The sequence below is a fragment of the Impatiens glandulifera genome, chromosome 3 (assembly GCF_907164915.1).
Source record: "Impatiens glandulifera chromosome 3, dImpGla2.1, whole genome shotgun sequence".
Classification (NCBI taxonomy): domain Eukaryota; kingdom Viridiplantae; phylum Streptophyta; class Magnoliopsida; order Ericales; family Balsaminaceae; genus Impatiens; species Impatiens glandulifera.
The window spans coordinates 53,795,078-53,818,257 of NC_061864.1; the positions used below are offsets into that span (position 1 = coordinate 53,795,078).

Below are 23,180 nucleotides of genomic sequence, written 5' to 3' on the forward strand. Positions count from 1 at the left end.
CGCTGTCCAAGAACCATTCGGAGTTTCCTAGCCGTTTCTTTGGGTCCTGCAAAATGTACATATTTACAACTATTTGGTACCCACATTTACTTGGGTCCACATGCGATTAGTCCCTTAGGTATCCAAACCTTGATAAGTCGGACTGTTTTCCTTGCTAGGGTTTTAACTGTCCTTTTGACACTTGGTCTGGTGTATTTCGGTTTCCCTACAGGTGGCCTAAATGGTGATGGTCTTTGGTTTGATGATCTATAGTGTGATCTACGCGGTTCAGGAAAATCTTTCTTATATTTGAGGATTTCTGCTTTCCTTTTCTCAAGGTCAAGCCATGAGTCGGTTGGGTTAACATAGTCGTATTTTAGCTTTTCTTCCCTATAGTATGCGGTCTCCTCTTCTTCAGCTGTACAGGTGCTCTTAAGGAATTATATAAAGGGTAGGTTTCCTTTTGTAAGCTTTGCTCTCCACATAGGTTTTCGGTCTTTAGATCTATTCTCTGTGTATCCTAGGCCATTCTTACAACGAGGATGCCTGTATTCTTTATTCAAATTCTTTACTATATCGCTAGATCTCCTATAGGCGGCCATCGTATATTGGAATCGGGCATTCTCTTTCTCGGTTAGTTCCCTAGTCGGCTCACTAGGTTGTTCGATCTTAGAATCTAATTCGGTTTCTAAAGTGTGGGTGTTAATGACCTCTGGTTCGGTTATGATGGGTACCTCTGGTTCTACTGGGATAGGTACTATAGGTTCAGTTCTAAAGTTGAATTGTTTAGGTAACATGGTCAATAGGTTCTTATATTCTTCTACCATGTCATTCAATGCGTTATATAACTCATCTTTAGTGAATTCTTCACAGGGAGAGTCGAATACCTGTTCCTCATTTGCCATGAGACATGTGAGTTCATCATCACTGTCACTGTGAGCCCATAGACTTCCTCCATCATCGGCTATCAGTGCTTTCGGTATCTCACTCCCTTCGACTTGTTGATAGTTATTCCGGTTATTACCACTTCCTTCACCACTTTGGTGATAGTTGTTCCGGTTGTTTTGGTAGTCCGGTTTCTGTGTATCTCTCCTTGGTTTCCTGCATTCCCACTTAAAATGTCCCAAACAGTTACAGTTATAGCATCTTACATTGGATTTGTCACCATAGTAGTTGTTTGTCGGTTGGCTTCTATTCATGAACCTCCCAAACTTCTGTGCAAGCATTGCCATGGCATCCTCAGTGAACTGTTCGGCGGTTCTGATCGGTGCAGGTGCAGGAGTCGGTATCGGTGCAGGTGTAGGTATAGGGGCAAGAGCAGGTGCAGCCGGTTCCGTAGATGTAATCAATGCTCTAGTTGAAGTTGAGGCCGAGACTTCCTCTTCAGTTCTGGAATTCATCTCGAACTCATATGCCTTAAGGTCTTCGAATACATCGTATAGTTTCATCTTACGTAGGCTCTTTGATTCCCTCATGACCATTGTCTTTATGTCCCAAGTACTTGGAAGAGATCTCAAAACTTTCATGATGACCTCTTTGTTTTCATACTTCTTGCCCAGATTTGCTAACTCATCTAATACACCAGTGAACCTGTCACTGTATTCCTTCATAGTTTCCCCTGGTTTCATTTTGATGCTCTCAAACCTCTGTGTTGCCACCATTATTTTGTTCTCCTTTGTTCTTTCATTTCCCTCAAAGATCTGGATAACCGTGTTCCATGTCTCCTTCGCGGTTTTGCAATCTCTGATCTTGCAATATGTGTTTCTGTCCACGCTGTTGGAGATTCGGTTTCTTGCATGGTTGTCCAGATTGTTCCTTCTCCTATCTTCAGCCGTCCATTCTTTTCTATCTTTATCAATGAATATCGGTCCTTCGGTCAGAATGGATTCCATTTCATCATCCAAGGTGACTAGATGTAGGTGCATGCGTGCCTTCCAGTTGGCAAAGTCATCACCTTCTAGCATTGGAGGCCTATCTTGATACATGCTTGCTTGAGTATTGAAACCAACTGCTCTGATACCAATTGTTAGGATCTAGATCGCCGCTGGTGGACCGGGGGTTGGACCGGTTAGCGGTTCACGCTCGTAGGGTGGTGGTTAATCCTGTTAGAGATTAACACCGGGGTTTCAATACTACACAGCCTGTCACAAACCCTTGAACTAGGTTCAAGCGCGGAAGAGGTTTGCTTTCAGGTTGAAGCGGTATGCTTGTATGATAGGCGGGCTCGGTGTCGGATGATGGAGAATTTTAAGAATGGTGGGTCGGTTTCGGCAATCTGGATACTTGGTGTGTGTCAATGTAGATTCGGTTTTAGGTGGTGTTGTTAGAGTAGTCGGTTATGTTAGAGAGCCTACAGAAAGTAAATAACACAACAGATTTTATGGATGTTCGGAGATAAAACTCCTACGTCACCCCTTCCTCTCGAAACCGCGAGAAGGATATTCACTAAGGAATACAAATACAATCCGATCGAGACTTATTTCCTGCTCGATAACACTCGTACAATTTACACCGAAATTGTAATTACACTTAGGCTCTCAACACTTAGGCTTTCTAGAATGGTACACTGATATCACTTGTAGTAAATGCTCTTAGCTTTTGGTATCTCAGTGTGTGTCGCACTTAAGTCTTACAAAGCCTCTTTTTTCCCTCTTTTTGTAACTGCATTTACTCTTCTTCAACTGCCTCCTTTTATAGGTGAAATATGCCAACGGTCATATTTCACTCCCTTGAATCTGATTGGCTGATCAGAGATGCAGTGATTCAGTGTCTCAGACCTGCGGTCTTCTCCTCAGACCTGACGGTCAACCTCAGACCTGGCGTCCTGTTTCAGACCTGCCGGTCTGTAAAGCGAACCTGCCGGGTTTGTCTTTTACTCAATGTAGGCACTGTCTGTTTGGACAGTTGTCTGTACTTTGAAGATCTCCTCTCTGACTTATCCCGAAGTAGAAGGATTCGGTAGTACTGTCTTCTGCAGCCTACAGTCTTTCCTCGGACTTGCATGGATATGGAAGTGTTCAGTCTGTTCCTTTGATATCATTCTCAACAGATACCCAAAGTGTCTTCTTTGTGCAGGTCGGCCACTTGACTTGGCCTAGGTTGGCCACTTGACTTGGCCGAATATCTTTTGATAGTGAAGTAACCGGACTTCTTCCGGTTATGCATGTATTGTGGATTGGTCGGCTGTTTGAGCTTTGGCCGATCCTTCCTTTGTTCGGTCACGTTCTAAGTATACTTCGATCGGTTTGGTAGCTTTGACCGGTTCGGTTACTTCATTTGGTTTTCTTATTCATCCGGTCCGGTTCCTTGTTCCTGCATAGGAAGTTTGTTTAAGTTAGGTTTATTAGAACCGGTATGAATTTATCTAACAAATACCCATTTCAGAAATCATAATCAGAAAAATAATAAAAAAGAATGATCTTATAATTGAACGAACAACAATAATTAAGAAAATGGAAAGAGTTTAGTCAAATTTTATATGGGATTTTTTTATCTGATCAAGACGAAGATCAACATCGCCCAACGCCTATTCTGATCATCTCTTGCTCTCTAAAACCCAAAGAAGGTTTAATCTGACTAATAAAGACAAAGATCGTCATCGCCCAATGCATATCTTGATCATCACTCTCTATCTAAAACCCAAAAAAGTTTAATCTGGTCGTTCAAGAAGAAGATCGTTATCACCTAATGCATATTCTAATCATCTCTCGCTCTCTAAAACCCAGAAAGGTTTAATATGACCGATCAAGACAAAGATCGCCATCGCCCAACGCCTATTGTGATCATATCTCGCTCTATAAAACCCAAAAAGGTATTTTCCGACCGATCAAGACAAAGATCGCAATCGTCCAACGCCTATTCCGATCATCTCTCGCTCTACAAAACCCAAAAAGGTATAATCCGATCGATCAAGACAAAAATCGTCATCGCCCAACGCCTATTTCGATCATCTCTCGCTCTCCAAAACCAAAAAAATGTATAATCCGAATAATCAAAATGAAGATTTACATCGCCCAACGCCTATTTTGATCATATCTTGCTCTCCAAAAACCAAAAAGTTATAATTTGAGTAATTAAGACGATGATCGCCATCGCTCAATGCTTATTCTAATCATCTCTCGCTCTCCAAAATCCAAAAGGTATAATCTAATCTATCAAGATAAAGATCGTCATTGTCCAATACCTTTTGATCATCTATTGCTCTCCAAAACCCAAAAGGTATAATCAGACCGATCAAAGTGAAGATCGCCATCGCCCAACGCTTATTCCGATCATATCTCGCTTTCCAAAACACCAAAAAGGTATAATTTGACTAATTAAGACCAAGATCGACATCGCCCAACACATTCCGATCATTTCTCGCTCTCCAAAACCCCAAAAGGTATTATCTAACCTATCAAGATGAAAATTGCCAATGCCCAACGCCTATTCTGATCATCTCTCGCTCTCCAAAACTCAAAAAGGTATAATCCGACCGATGAAGAAGAAGATCTTCATCTCTTAACGCTTATTCCGATCATCTCTCGCACTCCAAAACTCAAAAAGGTTTATTCTGACCAATCAAGAAGAAAAAGGTCATCGCGCTTGCCTATTCCGATCATCTCTCACTCTCCAAAACCCAAAAATGTTTAATCCGACCAATCAAGACGAAGATCGACATCGCCTAACGCATATTTCAATCAACTCTCGCTCTCCGAACCCAAAAAGGTATAATCTGACAGATCAAGACAAAGATCGTCATCGCCCAATGCCTATTCCGATCATTTCTCACTCTTTAAAACCCTAAAAGGTTAATCCGACCGATCAAGACGGAAATCGTCATTGCCCAGCGCATATTCCGATCATGTTTTGATCTCCAAAATCCAAAAAGGTATAATCCGACCAATCAAGACAAAAATCGACATCACCCAACGCATATTTCAATCATCTCTCGCTCTCCAAAACCTATAAATGTATAATTCGACCGATCAAGATGAAGATCGTCATTGCCAAACACCTATTCTGATCATCTATCACTTTGTAAAATAAAAAAGGTATAATTCAATCAATCAATACGAAGAGCGTCATCCCCCAACGCTTATTCCGATCATTTCTCACTCTCCAAAACCCAAAAAGGTATAATCTGACCAATCAAGACTAAGATCGCAATCATCCAACGTCTATTCTGATAAATCCCTGAGAGAGAAAAATACATTGATCATCGATAACTAATTATGTCAAGAGTTGGGGATAAATGTTCATTATTGAACAATAGAAAGTGAAGCAGATACATGAGATGGGTAAGATCGAAGAAAGGTAGGCAAAGATGAATTAAGGCGATGATTTTAGATGGATTGGGAGAAGAAGAAAAAGGGAATGGTTAAATAAAACACAAGGCTATATTTTATTACATATAATCGTCATCATCGATCTCCAACTAATTAATTAATAACATAATGTAGAGATTTTATTTATTTGCAAAGTGAATTTGACTACAAAAGATTAAACTCTATGTGAAGTGATTAAAAGAAAAACAAAAACAAAAAAGAATCAAACTAGAGAAGGGAATGATGAGATGTCATCTCTTCCTATTCTCTTATAGAAACAAACCCCAAACAACAATGAGACCTGTAATTTCAATATTATGAGAGCATTCAAGATTTCATAAATAATAATAACAATGGAATAAAATTAACATATCAGAAAGATACCTAAATATAAACTTAACAGAGACTTCGTTCGTTGCATGACTTCCAATATTGGAATCGAACTATTTCATTCTGGCAACCGATCGGAGTTGACGGAGCAACGATCGTCTTCTTTACATAACAGAAATTAGGAAAAATAAAACATAAGAAATTTAAAGTAGTATGAACAAACCTCGCATTATATAACAAATTAATAAACATAAATACCCATTTTAGAAATCAGAATCGAAAAATTAATAAAAAAAACAAGGATCTTCTAATCGAACGAACAAAAATAATCAAGAAAATCATTTAAAAGAGTTATATCAGATCTGATCTCGAACATTTTTACCTGATTAAGTCAAAGATCACCATCGTCCAACGCTTATTCTTATCATCTCTCGCTCTCCAAAATCCAAAAAGATTTAGTCCGACCGATCAAGACGAAGAACGACACTGCCCAACGCATTTTCCGATCATCTTTCGCTCTCTAACACTCAAAAATGTTTAATCCCACTTATTTATATGAATATCGTTATCTCTCAACGCCTATTTCGATCATATCTCGCTCTCCAAAACACCAAAAGGTATAGTTTGACCGATCAAGACGAAGATCGCCATTGCCCAATGCTTATTCCGATCATCTCTCTTTCTCAAACACCCAAAAATGTATAATACGACCAATCATGACGAAAATAGCCATCGCCAATGCATATTTCGATCATCACCCGCTCTCTAAAATCTATTAAGGTATAATTTGACTGATCAAGAAGAAGATATCTATCGCCCAACACCTATTACGATCATCTTTCACTCTCCAAAACCCAGAAAGGTATAATCTGACCGATTAAGATGAAGATCGTCATCGCCTAACGCCTAATCCGGTCATCTCTCGCTTTCCAAAACCTAAAAAAAATTATTTCGACCGATCAAGACGAAGATCTCCATCGCCCAACGTATATTCCAATCATCTTTCGCTCTCCAAAACAAAAAAAGGTATAATTTGACCGATCAAGACGAAGATCATCAATTACCAATACATATTCTTATCATTTCTCGCTTTCCAAAACCTAAAATAGTATAATACGAATGATCAGACAAAGATTGCCAACGCCCAACGCCTATTCCGATCATCTCTCGCTCTCCAAAACTCAAAAATGTATAATTCAACAGATCAAGACGAAAATTTACATCGCCCAACGCCTATTTCAATAATCTCTCGCTCTCCATAACCCAAAAATGTATAATCCAACCGATCAAAACGAAGATCGCCATTGTCGAACGTCTATTTCAATCATATCTCGCTCTTTAAAAAACAAAATTTATAATTTGACTAATCAAGACAAATATCTTCATCGCACAATGTCTATTCCGATCATCTCACACTTTCCAAAACCCAAAAAGTAATTATCTGACCGATTAAGAGTAATTTCGTCATTGCTAAATGCTTATTCCGATCATCTCTTGCTTTCCAAACCCCAAAAAGATATAATCTGATCGATCAAGACAAAGATCGCCATCGCCCAACGCCTTTCCGATCATATCTCGCTCTTTAAAACCCAAAAAGGTATAATTAGACCGATCTAGACGAAGAACGTCATCGCCCAATGCCTATTCCGATCATCTCTCGCTCTCCAAAACCCAAAAATGTATAATCCGACCGATCAAGACGAAGATTGTCATCGCCAACACATATTCTAATCATATCTCGCTCCCCCAAACCCAAAAAGGTATTATCCGACCGATCAAGACGAAAATCGTCACCACCCAACATCTATACTAGGGGTGTAAACGATTCAAGCTGCTCGTGAATAGCTTGGTCAAAGCTCGGCTCGAACTCGGTTTGATCGAGCTCGAGTCGAGTTCGAGTAGCTCGAGTTCGAGCTTTATATTTCTTGTTCGAGTAGCTCGTTATTTATATAATAATATATATATATAAACTAAAAAAACCCTAATAGTGTTGCGACCACTACCCCACTTACATTCACAATCTTTTTCTCTCTCTTCTATTTTCATTCATCCGAAGATCGATTCTTCATATTCTTTCTCCATCATCCGAAGACTGATTCTTCCTCCATCGTCCATCAATTTCTTCATCAAATGTTGAACAGCTGAAGACCGATTCTTCTTCCTCCATCGTCCATGAATTTCTCCATCAAATGTTGAACAACTGAAGACTTTCTTTCTCCATCAAATCATCAAATGTTGAACAGCTGAAGACTCTTCCTCCATCAAGAATCCTCATTTTTCATTTTGTAATTTCTTTATGACATTTTTGATGATCTTTATATATTCAACAACTTTTATTTTGTAACTTGTAGTATTTTTGTGATGAACATCTTTTAAATATTCAATTTCGTTTGTAATTTTAAAATAATGTTTTGATTATATATGTATAGTTTATCAAATATATATTATATTATGTTTGAGATATTATTTAGTGGTAGTAAAATTTAATTTTAATTAATAAAATTTAATTTTTCGAGTTTTCGAGTTCGAGCTCGAGTAGCTCGAATTGTCATCGAGTAGCTCGAATTGTCATCGAGTCGAGTTCGAGTTCGAATATTTATAATATAATTCAAGACGAGTTCGAGTAATATGGTACTCGGCTCGACTCGACTCGTTTACACCCTAGTCTATACTAATAAATCCCTGAGCAAGCAAGACACCATCATTATCGATAATTAATTATATCAAGAGTTGGGGATAAATGTCAATTATTGAACAATATAAAGTGAAGCATATAAATGGGATGGGTAAGATTGAATAAAGTTAGGCGAAGATTAATTGAGGCGACGATTCTTGATAAAATGGGAGAAAAAGAAAAAGGGAATGGTTAAATAAAACACATGGCTAGATTTTATTACATTTAATTGTTATCATTGATCTCCAACTAATTAATCAATTACATAATACATAGATTTTATTTATATGCAGAGTGAACAAGACTGTAAAAGATCAAACATCATGTGAAGTGATTAAAAAAAACAAGAAAGAAAAAAACTGAGAATGGGATGATGAGATGTCGTCTCTTCCTCTCATCCTCTCCTCCTGCAGAAATAAACTCCAAACAACAACGAGACTTATAATTTCAAGATTATGTGAGCATTCAAGATTTCATACATAATAAAAATAAAAATAAAAATAATGGAATAAAATTAACATATAATAAAGATATCTAAATATAAAATTAAAAATGACATCGTTCGTTGCATGACTTTCAATATTAGAATCGGACTGTTTCATTCTAGCGACCGATTGGAGTCGATGAAGAAACGATTGTCTTCTTTATAGAAAAGAAATCAGGAAAAATAAAACAGAAAAAATCGAAATTAGAAAGAACAAAACCTCGTATTATATAACAAATTAACAAACATAAATATCCATTTTAGAAATCAGAATCGAAAAAATAATAGAAAAGAAGGATCTTCTAAACGAACGAACAACAATAAACAAGAAAATCATTCAAAAGAGTTAGATATTCTGATCAGAATCTGGTATTTTTTACCTTTCAAGACGAATATCGTCATCGCCCAACGCCTATTCCGATCATCTATTGCTCTCTAAAACCAAAAAGGATTAATCTGACCGATCAAGACGAAGATCGTCATCGCCTAACGCATATTCTGATCATCTCTCGCTCTCTGAAACCCAAAAAGATTTAATTCAATTGATCAAGACGAAGATCATCATCGCCCAACACCGATTCCGATCATCTCTCGCTCTCCAAAACCCAATAATATTTAGTCTGACCAATCAAGACGAAAATCGTCATCGCCCAACGCTTATTCCGATCATCTCTCTTTCCAAAACTCAAAAAGGTATAATTTGACTATTCAAGATGAAGATTTCCATCGCCTATTCTGATCATCTCTCACTCTCCAAAACCCAAAAATTAGTATCTGAACGATCAAAATGAAGATCTCCATCGCCCAACACCTATTCCAATCATCTCTCTCTTCAAAACCCAAAAAGTTATAATTTGAACGATCAAGACAAAAAACGACATCGCCCAATGCCTATTCTGATCATCTCTCTCTCTCTCTAAAACCCAAAAAGATTTAATTCGACCGATCAAGACGAATATTGCAATTGCACAATGCCTATTCTGATCATATATTGTTCTCCTAAACACTAAAAGTTTAATTCGACCAATCAAGACAAAGATCGTCATCGCCCAACACGTATTCTGATCTTCTCTCGTTCTCCTAAACCCAAAAAGGTATAGTCCGACCGATCAAGTCGAAGATCGCTATCGCCCAACGCATATTTCGATCATCTATCGCTCTCCAAAACTCAAAAAGGTATAATCCGACCGATCAAGACGAAGATCGACATCGTCCAACGCCTATTATAATATTATCTCGCTCTCTAGAACCCACAAAGGTATTTTCCGACCGATCAAGACGAAGATCATCATCGTTCAATGCCTATTCCGATCATCTCTCGCTCTCCAAAACCCAAAAAGATTTGATCTGACCGATCAAGACAAAGATCGTCATCGCCCAACGCATATTCCGATCATCTTTCGCTCTCAAAAATCTAGAATGGTATAATCTGACTGATCAAGACAAAGATCGTCATCGCACAATGCTTATTTCGATCATCTCTCGCTCTCTAAAACCCATAAAGGTATAATTCGACAGATCAAGAAAAAAAAATCACCATCGCCCAATACATATTCCGATCATCTCTCTTTTTCTAAAATTGAAAAAGGTATTATCTGACCGATTAAGACGAAGATCGTCATCGCCAATTCCGTTCATCTCTCGCTCTCTAAAACCCAAAAAGGTATAATCCGACCGATTAAGACGAAGATCGACATCGTCAACGCCTATTCCGATCATCTCTCACTCTCTAAAACCAAAAAGATATAATCTGATTGATCAAAACAAAGATCATCATCGCCCAATGCTTATTCCGATTATATCTCGCTCTCTAAAACCCAAAAATGTATAATTAATAAATTTTCTCTCTCTTATCTCTCTCCTCATCCTTTATCATTTTTCCAGCCAATAATTTTGTGACACGTCATTTATTCTCTCAAATTTCCTCGCTCTATCATTTCTCTATAAAAAAAATATATATTATTTATATTGACATTAACCATAATAATAAATAAAATTAATATTGTTAATATTTAAATAAAACAAATAATATTTGTGATGCAAATTTAAATGCTGATATAAAATAAAAAGTAGTGCATATTAATTTTTATAATCACATTAAATAATATTTTTAATATAAAAATATAATCAAATTCAAATTATTATTTTTAGAGATAATATATATATATATATATATATATATAATTTAAAAAAGTGGTGTTATATGATTTTGTAATTATAATTATAATTTTTTTTATTATTAAGTTATTTAATACTAATAATTAAATATATATATATATATAATATGTATTTATATATATACTAAGAAAAATAATAAGAGAAAAAATATAATTTAAATTTATATATATATATATATTATATATATTATATATATATATATATATATATATTATATATATATATATATATTATATATATATATATATATATGATATATGATCAACTAAATCTCAATTAATTAATCATCATTTAGAAGTTTTATAAATGTATTTTGGAACTTATATATGAGAATTTGTGTAGTTGCACTAGGAAAATCGAAATGAGTAGCATAATTATTTGTTATACACTAGCCAAATGAGATTTGAGTACGTGCATAGTTTTGCAGTTCTAATATTTTTTCATTCATTCCTTGACTTATAAAATTGAGAATTATTTAACCAAAATTATGTAATTAGATTACTTATGAACATAATAATTAGCTAACATATGAACCATTACTATAAAACAAATATGATTTCTAGTTTAAATAATTCATTAAAAAAAATTGTATCACTCCCTTTATTATTTATTACATCAATTAATTTATTAATTAAAATATTAAAATATCTTATATTTAAAATTATTATTGTTTAATTGATCATTATATAATAATATCTTTTAAAAAAATTATCAAAAAAAAATCTATCTTTTTAAAACTATCACCCTAAATTACTTTTAAAATAATCAATTTTGATTGGAAAACCTTAGTCCCACCAGACCTTAGTTAGAATGAAAAAAAAAATTATAATTAAAAATCTAAAAGTTGTAATATTGAAGAATAAATCATGACAACTGTATCCTTCCTTATAAGATAAAGTTAGGTGTGATTTCCATAAAAAAGCAGTCATATTCGTATTTGTCAAAGTTGAAAATTGTCATCTTTTGGTATCTCTCACCCACCTTGTTTCAACCAAACATTTTTAAGGGTTTGTTTGATTCAATTTACTCTATTTTTTATCTAATTATTTAAATATATTTCATGGACTTCAACTTATTCTTTAATAAGAAAGAGAACAAAAATTTAATCAAAGATCTGTTTGATTCAGTTTATGGCAAGTTTATTTGTAACCGTGACTTAGGCAGTGTTCTCTTTTTAAGTTTTTAAATAATTCATATAAAATTATTTTTTTAATTAATCATTTCTTAACAATTAAATCACTTATTTCATTAACCAAATTATTAAAAATATTATTTATTTTAAATTATTATTTTTTATTTTATTTATATATATCAATACTTTTTAAATTTTTTTTAAAAAAAAATAATAATTATTATATATTCAAAATCATCAACAATCATTATTTTTTTTTCACCCTAAATTTTTTAAAAAACTTCAATTCGATACATAAGTGAATCAAACTAATACTAAGGCACATATTATTTATAGTTAGTTACTATATTCTTTTTTAATAAACACAGATATTGTAATAGATAATCATTATATTCTTTTTTAATAAACACAGATATTGTAATAGATAATCATTAAACAAAAACTAAAACTCGATGATTGAACTTCGTGATTCGGGTTTCTTAGGATGACATTATGGGATCCTGAATTGGGTATTGCAAATTTTATTACTACAAAAACTTTTACATTAGTTAATATATTGAATAGAATTGGTTCGGCATTTGAATAGATGTTATATTCAACTATAATAGTTATAAAAAAAAATCTTATCCTATAATCATATGTTTTTTAATATTCATTGGGCCGTTATAACGAATGAGTATAAAGGTGGGCAAATAGATAAATTCAACCTTATTACTTAACCAAGATCCAATCCAAACTAAACTATATAATCATTTACTCAAATCCATATTACTTACTTTAAATTTTATTTAAGACTCCTTATATTTATGAAGAAAATTATATAAAACAAGTTTTTATCTTAACGATTTTAAACACACTTAGTGATATAAATATTTTATTTATAAATTTTACGTAAATAATAAATTGATAGCGACAAAATCAATTTAACCAAAAAAATATATATATATATATAATTTTGTTTTCTATAAGATTTAAAAAGGTTTAGATTATTTGAGATAGTAACTATGAAACATATGGCAATCTTCTCAACTTAATGAAAATAAGTTCATAGAAATCCAACATCACCAAATGATAATCCCACCAAAACACTTATGGGGGCAAATTACAAATAGAACAATACATTACAACAAAAACAAGAACAAGAACAAAAGGAAAATAATTATTGAGGTTGAGGAACACAAACTCTTGAACCAAAACTGAGGATAAAGAAAGGCGAAATCACAACTTAAGGAACACAAACTCTTCAACAGCCGGAATATCCCCAATCTTCTTCAAACTCTCGTTACTCGGCTGCTCATCGACTCCAATCGCCATAACCGCCTGCTTCCTCGGAGCAATCCTACCGACGCTCATGAAACTAACATTCACATTCTCTGCACCCAAAACGCTCCCGACTTTCCCAATCATACCGGGCTGATCAACCTGCCTACAAAGAATAATACTACCTTCTAAACTCACATCAACTTCAAACGAACCAACTCTAGTCAAATGCGCTACACCATCTTTAACCCTTCCTTCCACTTTAATCTCCCCTGAATCTGATATGGCACTAGCGAATTTCGATTCCACGTTCGCGATCTGGACCCTGATGAATTCCAATGGCCTTTCTGGGGAACCGTCAAGAACTATTCGTTCTTCTGTTATTCGGATACCTCTTTGTTTTGAGGTGAAATCAGCGTTTACTAAGTTTACAAATGCACTTGAGATTGGCTCAATTAGACCTTTGGTTATCATCGCTCGGAGGACTCGAGTGTCGAGATCATCTGGTGCGCGGGCTGATGCATAGGAGACCTTTACATCCTTTATGCCGCTTCCACCTGCTACGAGCTGGACTGCTAGTCTTCCTAGCTTCTCTGCTAGCTCTATAAATGGTTTTAGCTCGGCCAGGACCTGCGTTTTTTTAGTATCAATTAGGATATAGACGATCCAATGTATATTGATAGCTAATATAAGACATGAAAGTTAGAGAAAGTACCTCAGAGGGAACCATTGGAGCATTGACAGCAGTAGAAGCAAGCTCACCCCTTAAAGCTCCAACAACAGCTTCAGCAATTTCAATTGCAACCCCTTCCTGCAATCATATTGATTTCACAAATTCATTCAATATGAATCATATGATAAACAAGAGAAAGCAAAATAAGTTCTTCTTCTAGCAACAGACCTGAGCTTCCATGGTGCTGGCACCAAGATGAGGTGTTGCAGTTACATTTTCATGTTGCACCAACTTACTCTCCTTCGGAGGTGGCTCTACCACGAAAACATCCAGCGCAGCCTGAGCAACAATGCCACTATCAAGTGCTCGAACTAAAGCATCTTCATCAATAACACCACCACGAGCAACATTAATAATCCTAACTCCCCTCTTCATCTTCGCAAAAGTATCGTCGTTCAGAATCTTCGACGTAGTCGGGGTGAGTGGCATGTGAAGCGAGATGAAATCAGCTGTCGCCAATGCTTCGTCGAAGCTCACCAGCTCCACTCCAATCGCACGGGCACGATCTGCAGGTGCATATGGGTCGTGTGCAATGATATGCATACCGAGTCCCTTAGCTCTTCTAGCAACTTCAGAACCAACCTTTCCAAATCCCATCACAGCAAGTGTTTTCCCAACAAGAGAAACACCCACATATTTGCTTCTCAGCCATTTCCCTGAATTTGTAACAAAAAGATATGAACACATTTTTACATCTATCAACTAGTTTAGGGATTCGAGCTAGATATAAAACAAAACAAAGGTAATCAATCAGTATCCAAAGCCTAGATTTGCAACAAAATAATATCTTTTATGGATCAATGTAATCCAGGCATTCAGATTCAAGTTTTGGAATTACATCTATCAACTAGTTTAGAACTTCGAGCTAGAAACATATAAAACAAACATTGTGAATCATTTTCGATCGTTCAAAATGTTCAGATCTGGAAGAAGATATATTATTTTCAGAAATTAAGAACAAGATGCGTTACCAGCTTTAACAGAAGCATCAGCTTGAGCAATATTCCTCGACATAGCCGTAAGAAGCGCGATCCCGTGTTCAGCAGCAGCAACAGTATTAGCCGTCGGCGCATTAACAACAAGACATCCATGTTCAGTCGCAGCCGACAGATCTACATTATCGATCCCAACGCCAGCGCGTCCGACAACCTTCAACCTCCCTCCAGATGCTTCAAACACCTCACGAGAAACCTTAGTCGCGCTACGTACAATCAAGGCGTCACAAAGCGAGATCTTAGTACAGAGCTCTTCAGGAGTTAAATTGTAAGAGCAATCGACATTTGCGACATCTTTCAAGAGTTTGAGACCAGCTTCGCCGAGTTTCTCAGCAACGAGAACAGTCGGTTTGCCATCCATTGAAACGACGACGAAGAGTGGAGTGGCACGGTTTCTGCGGGGAAGAGAGACGACTCCGAAGGAGGAATGGATGGGAAGCTTCCATGAGAGAGATGATGGAGTTAGCTTTCCTGCACTGGGAGTTGAGAGAATGCTGGAGGAGGCAGCCGCCATTGAAATGCCTTTTTTCTTCTTTTCCACGAATATTGCTGCGCACAGAAGAAGAGGTTTTCACCGGCATTCTTATTTATACACGAATGGATATGAGTAATTCATTTCTTAAACACTAATTAAGATTTGCTAATTTTCACCTAATTTTCAATCCTTGTTTGTTTTTTGAAAATTAGTTATTTAAAACATATAAAACTTAACTAATTATGTACATGAAAAAAAAATTACAATTCAAATTTGATAATACCCGTTCATTCCTTAAAAAAAAATCAATATAATTCACTTTTTTTTTTATTTAATTATTAAAAAAATTGGTAAAACTTACTTTTTTTTATCCACTAGTTTTTTTCAGAAATTTATCGTTATATTTTTAAGTCCACCCAATTTTTTTTAGTCCACCCTAACCCCTAAATTATGAATCCATTCCGGTCCATTTTCATTCAAAACGTTTTCGAATCCGTGATATTTTAGTTTCTTGAATCGACTTTTACCGCTACACTGCTCAGTGAAATTTAACCGGTAATGTAATAGTTTAATAAATAATATGTTTTTATTTGATATAAAAATGTGAATGATTTTATAATTTAGTTCTCAACTAATAGGAGTAAATTATTTACTACTATGTTTGTTAATTAGGATATTAATCTAACAAATAATTTTTGTTTAATTAGTATGTGACATTCCTTGATTAAATACTTAAATATATAAATATATAATATGTGATTACAAATTAAATAAATAACTGAATTATTAAGTATCGATAAAATTATACAAAATGATGTTTTGTATTAACGGTTTTTAAAATATTGTTAACTTATTATTTATGTGATATTTATAAATAATTAAAAATTTATGTTACTAATTTAATTATCGAATCTAAACAAATTAGGGTTTTAATTACTCATTTTCAGATAATTGATAGTCAAAACACATCTGATGAAATTTGGTAGATAAATTAATAACATGAATTTTTATTTATTTATTTATAACTATCACATAGTTAAAGATGTTTAAAATCGTTAAAATAAATCTATTATGTATAACTTTAATTATAAAAAAAATCTGAAATGTGAACTTAACAAAAAAAAATCAAAATTTCAATTATCTCTTAATAAGAAGCCTAATTTGACTTTAAATAATTTAACAATAAAACCAAATCAAACAAGGCCGGGGTTGGTGTGCGTCTGTGTGCCTCAACAAGCGAAGGACTTGTTTGATTTGAGTCAACAATTTTTCATTTTTTAATCCTAATATATGAAGAAAAAGGTAATGATTTAACTATTTTGAATATTTTTATAGATCCACCCTTAAAGTAGGATAATATTTTAAAATAACTCCAATTCGTATGAATTTTTTAATAATCTTTCTAAAGTAATAGCTATTTTAAAATTCAATTAATTCTGTTTATTTTTATAATGTAATGTAATCATATATTTTCTTTCTCTCTTGTATATGATCATTGAGATGAATATTTATATTTATTTTTATTTTATATACTAATATATTTTAGTTATTAATATTTTTTTATCTATTTTTTAAGTGTTTAAAATATATTTTGTTTTTATAAGTGAGGTAGATAAGTTTTTATCGATTTTATGAATGATTAGTTTAAAAAAATATATATTATATGTTATTATTCAAAATAGAGGAAAAAATATATAACATAGAAAAAAAAGTGATAGAAATCTTTATTAATTCTTTAAAATTTATAAAGATAATTTTAAAATAATTAATATTTTAATGGGTTATTCAAACTATTCATTCTATTATTTCATTTTTTTTTTATAAAAGTAGATGTGTGTATGAATGTTAGTTTTTACTATGCAAAACAAAAATATCTCATTCTAAGGCTTTGTTTGGATGAATAGTTTTTCACATATATTTTTTTTAATTTTATTAATTAAATTACATACTAATATTATTTAAGTCTTTTATATAAATATATTTTCTTTTATATATATATTTTTTAATTTAAAAGTTAACACTACTCTACCTCAACTAAAACAAATATCTTAACAAGAAATGATCATTAGGTATAATAAGCACAATTCTTGTTTAAATCAAAATAAATTATGTTTGTAACATAAAAATTGATGATAAAATTTTAACTTGATATTAAAATTTATAAAAAAATTGTTTTTTTTCATTCACTTCTAACTTAAATATTATTTTATCTAATTCAATAAATATTTTATATTAAATAAATAAAATAACTTTCACTTTTTATTTTTATCAATTTTCAAAAATATTAATTTTAAATAAGCTATTTTTTTCTTCTTATAAATATTGAGAAATGAATATTTATAAATAATAAGTGCATGCAGAGAAATGACAGTTGTGCATCTACTATGAAGTACAAGTCAATTGATTACTATAACAACCATTAAAACAATAGTAACAACATCATTTTTACCGTTTAAATTTCAATGTTTAATTATTTACATGAAAGCTTTAAAAAACAATTATATATATAATGATATTCACAACTATTATATGCATATAATATTCTGGACTCTCTTTTTAGAATTTTGTAATTTAGTATTTGTTGTTATCATAAATTGCTCGTACCTGTTTTTAAACAAATAAATTTATAAAACTTAAATTACACAATTCTATAAAATTAATTTAACGTAAATCACTCCCAAATATAAAACTTTTTGATAGGTCAATATTATTTATAACTAGCAGGTATTCCGTGCATTTACACGAATAATAATATAAAAAACCGTGAAAAAAATATTACGGTAAAAATGTGATAACATTTTTAATTTTATTTTTAACCGTTTAAGGTTTATGGGCAGGTCAACTGACAATCAGACCCAAGTATCCATTTACTCTCACATATATATCCAAATTAACCACAGATCTCGATTAGGCAATCCGAACATTTTAAAAATTAAGCATCAAAATATATATATATATATATATATATATATTAGTTAGTTAGTTAAAAAGTTGAACTTATATTGTTAAAATGTCTCACGTTTATCAAATTTGGTATTGAATTTAAATTATAAAGTGTTATTAGTCTAGTTGGTTAATATGTTGTATTTGTTTTGTTAGGTTGTAGGTTCGAACCATACTTATAGTTTTTTTCCATTTTATTTTTAACTATTTTAAGTTTATGGGCGGGTCAACCCGACAAAAGTATCTATTTACTCTCACATATATATCCAAATTAACCACAGCTCTTAATCCAGTAATCCAAAATTTAAAAAATTTAGCAACTTTATATTTATATTTATATATATATATATATATATATATATATATATATATATATATATATATATATATATATATATATATATATATATATATATATATATATATATATATATATATATATATATATATTGCCTAAACAAGCCATTAAGGGGTGTGGGTTATTTAAAAGAACAAAAGAGAGAATAAATTTAATTTAATGATTTAGTGATAATTATGAGTATATATAATATATATATATATATTGGTTAAAAAGAGTATTGGTGTATATATAAAAATATTATTTATATAATGAATATTTTTATTAATTAATTAAATAATTGATAAAAATAAAATAAAATAATGTTTAATATTTTTTAAGCTATTAAAATAATTCAAACCAAACAAATTTCGTACACCTTAATTATTACACTGCATTATATTGTCCAGGTCTTGTTTGCTTTGATTTATTTAAATTTAATTTAAACAAATCATTAGTTCTAGATCCATAATGTGTGGTGAAAGACGTTTCCTAAAATAATCTTGTTTGGCGTTCACTTTCCCAAAGTAACATATTTTGTTCATTCATTCCCAAACTAACATAATTTACTATTCAAATTCAGTTTTATTTATTATTTATTTTTTTTACATTTAAAATTTATTATATATAAAGTTTATATTTTGATATATATTTTAAATTATTATTTATATAAACTAAATTATTTATATTTTGGTATATATTTTAAATTATTATTTTTATAAATTAGATTATTTATATTTTGATATATAATTTAAATATAATTATTTTTTATAAATTTGATTATTTGTATTTTAATATATATATATATATTTACATTTTAATTATTATTTATATAGTGTAATAAATATTAAATAATTCTAATAAATAATTAATGGATACTAATAAATTTAAAATATTTTAACCATAACAATATAATAATTAAATATTCGCGTTTTTAAATTTATCAATTATTTATTAAATATAATAAAAAGATTACCATATTTTTATGGTTAAAATATTAATTAAAAATATTATTATATTTAATAAATAATTGATAAATTTAAAAACGTTTTTATGATTATATAATTATTATATTATTATAGTTATAATATTTTAAATTTATTAGTATTTATCAATTATTTATTAGAATGTTAAAGGGAATATTTATTATATATATAAATAATAATTAAAATGTAAATATATATATATATATTAAAATATAAATAATTAAATATATAAAAAATAATTAAATTTAAATTATATATCAAAATATAAATAATTAAATTTATAAAAATAATAATTTAAAATATATATCAAAATATAAATAATTTAATTTATAAAAATAATAATTTAAATTATATATCAAAATATAAGTAATTTAGTTTTATATATAATGAATTTTAATTGTAAAAAGAATAAATAAATAAATAAAAATTAAGTTTGAATAGTAAACTAGGTTAGTTTGGGAATAAATAAACAAACTAGGTTAGTTTGGAAAAGTGAACGCCAAACAAGGTCATTTTGGAAAACTGTTCGGTGAACGACTATTACAATTATAAATTATGAACTTGTAATTAAGGAGAGAATTAATAATAGCATGACACTCATGGGCTTGACTCTTTACTTACTTTTCAAAGCTTGAATGAGAATCAAACTATTATTTTCAGTGGGCCTTTATTTTTAATTTGTTTATTTGTTAAGGTCTTAATTAGTAATTTGATTGATGTTGTCCCTATTTGAAAAACATACATTTCTAGAGCCTTCAAAATATTTTTTTTTTTTGTATGAGATATTTCATTATAATACTAATTTAGGTGAGAATCTCTCAAAGAGACGGGAGCAAGGATAAGCTCAGCAAGTCCAGGTTAGGGCAGTTTACTCTTCCATTTATTAAAATAAATATTTTTTAAACAAAAATAAATGTAATTTAGTGGTTTAAGATGTAAACAAAATATTTTTATCTGTCAATGAGTTCTATCCTCACCAAAACATTTTATTGTTATTTTTTTTAGCTGTCAAAGTTTACGTTTTTTAAGATTGGGGCAGCCCAAAACTCGATGGCCGACACTGCTGGGGAGATACAATCCTACTCAATTTAAATTGACTATGAGAGAATAAACTTCACCGATTAAGGTTAATCAAACTAACCCATAATTTTTTTAAGGATCAAAATGTTTTAGTGTAACTTTTAGATCTCACTCATTTATCTCTCACACCCATAGCCATGCTCAAAAGTTATTTCTTAAGTTGCAGGAAGAAGAACGGCAGCTGTCTAAACTGAAGGAAGAAGAACGACAGTTGTTTCTCATGTTAGGTTAATACGAATTAAATCAGTTAATTTTTAATAGTTTTTAGATAAAATTATTCATCCAAGAACTTTTTAAATAAAGAAAATATTGAAAACTTCCAAATAGTCTTATATGTAAGTTTTGTATTTAAGAGATTTTTTTTTAATGTGGAAAACTGATAATATAAACCTAGTTTGATTAAGGTAAGGAGTTGAAAATCAAAATCTACTTAAATTGATGAGTAAATTCGACAGTTTATTGATATAGTAAGAACTAAGAACTATACTTTTTTTTTTTTTTTTTTTTTTTTTTTTGTAAATGATATTGTTGATACCCACATTTTACTTTCTATTTATAATTAAAATTTGGAACATTTAAATAAACTAAAACTATCAAAAACAAGCTAAATAAATTAAAATAATTCAAAATGAATTATATCTTCTAAATTAATTTATTTTGTTTTACAGATTAAAATAATTGAACGTTAAGCAAACATGGTCTAAGTGAAGCATGCCACTAGACCTCAAACCAAACAAGTCTTTCAAAAAAATGATGCAAAAAGACAAACAAGTCTTTCAAAAAAATGATGCAAAAAGACAAATGAAAAGAGATTTGGGAAAGCTACCTAAAAAGAAGAGATGAAAAAGGACAAAAGAAAAGGAAGAGAGCTTGGTTGTGGGCGATATTTTTGTGTGGAGTCAAGTGGAGTGTAGAAGAAATAGTCATTATTATGTTAGTTAATTGTGTTTAATATTAGTTAACTTGAGTTAACTAATTGTATTATTTGTTAATAGAAATTATAATAATATATTGGTTAGTTAGTGTCAGTTATAAAGTTTATGACACATTTTGTATTTAAATTAGTTCAGATACCTCTTTAGCACAGTTGGGAGTTTTTTTGTACCTATATTGGATTTGTGGCTATATAAATAGATAATAAAATCACAAATCTCTTACGGGTTTTCTCTCAATATCTCTTGTTCTTATTCTCCAATCCCTCTCTCCCTCTCTATAACTGCTCATAACTTTGCTAATTCTTGAAGTCTAGATGGTATCAGAGCCATTTTTATCTAACGCTGAGCATAATCGGAGAATCGACGTCAATATGGTGAATTTCAGAGACGAAACAAGCAGCGGAAGTCCTAACCCTAGCTATGGTACAAATCCTTTTCATACGGTCAATCAACCTCAAGTTACTCATCAACAACCAAGTTCAGTCAAAAGAACGTATAACAATGATCCGTTAATGATTCATTCAGCAGATCATCCAGGAAATGATCTAGAGGAATACTACTCCAAGGTTAGACTTCTTTGGGATGAAATGTTTAGTTTGAACCCACTAAGGAGATGCAGGTGTGGAGGAACTAAAACCGATTGTGATGAATGTTTTCTTGAAGCTGAAATGCTTCAAGACGACGAAGAAAACAAGCTGTTACAATTCTTGATGGGACTTAATGATCATTATGATTATGTCAAAGACCAAATTCTAATGCAAGAACCGTGACCAGCTGTGTATAAAGCATTTACAATGCTGCAGAATGTGGAAAAGAACTATTCTAGAAGTGTTCAACAAGATAGCTCTATGTACGTCAGGGAAGGAAATGATAGGAGGAACTATCTGGAAAAATCTAAGTCCAAGAACACAATATGCAATCACTGTGGAGGAAAATGTCATCTCAAAGAAAACTGTTTTAAACTAGTCGGTTACCCGGACTGGTGGAAACAACCAAAAGAAAGACAGAATGAAAACCAGAGAAAGAGAGTCAATGATGCTAACAATGTATCTGATCAAGATGTCTATGCTGATGCAACAATTGAAGAGTACAGGATGTATAAAGAATTTCTAAAAAGCATGAGAGATGTGAAAGGAAAGCAGGCTGCTGGAGCATCTTCAAGCGGCACATCTGCATGTAAGTCTTCTAATCTTAACACACATGAAAGTTTTCATACGTTTTTGTTTGAACTTAACATGAGTAGAAATAACTCAATAGGCGATAAACATAAATGGCTAATTGACTCGGGAGCATCTTGTCATGTGTGTAATGATAAAAACCTAATGAATAATGTTAGAAAACTAGAAAAACCTA

At 31.6% G+C, this 23,180-nt stretch overlaps 1 protein-coding gene across 1 annotated transcript; it reads right to left on the reverse strand.

Moving 5' to 3' along the window:
- Positions 1–13,086: 13,086 nt before the first annotated feature.
- On the reverse strand, positions 13,087–15,622 carry LOC124929243 (D-3-phosphoglycerate dehydrogenase 1, chloroplastic-like). The gene is made up of 4 exons (XM_047469544.1): positions 15,048–15,622; positions 14,245–14,732; positions 14,059–14,154; positions 13,087–13,973 (listed from the first exon to the last, which is right to left on the reverse strand). Exons 1-4 carry the CDS (start codon positions 15,583–15,585, stop codon positions 13,302–13,304), a joined length of 1,794 nt encoding a protein of 597 aa, XP_047325500.1. The 5' UTR covers positions 15,586–15,622; the 3' UTR covers positions 13,087–13,301.
- Between the last annotated feature and the right edge of the window lie 7,558 nt (positions 15,623–23,180).

Excerpts from the sequence above, each read along its gene's own strand:
- LOC124929243 (XM_047469544.1), bottom strand. The coding sequence starts at position 15,585 with ATGGCGGCTGCCTCCTCCAGCATTCTCTCAACTCCCAGTGCAGGAAAG. Across the intron at positions 14,155-14,244 it reads CCAGCACCATGGAAGCTCAG|GAAGGGGTTGCAATTGAAAT; the intron begins GTCTGTTGCTAG and ends ATATGATTGCAG. Across the intron at positions 13,974-14,058 it reads CTCCAATGGTTCCCTCTGAG|GTCCTGGCCGAGCTAAAACC; the intron begins GTACTTTCTCTA and ends AAAAAAACGCAG.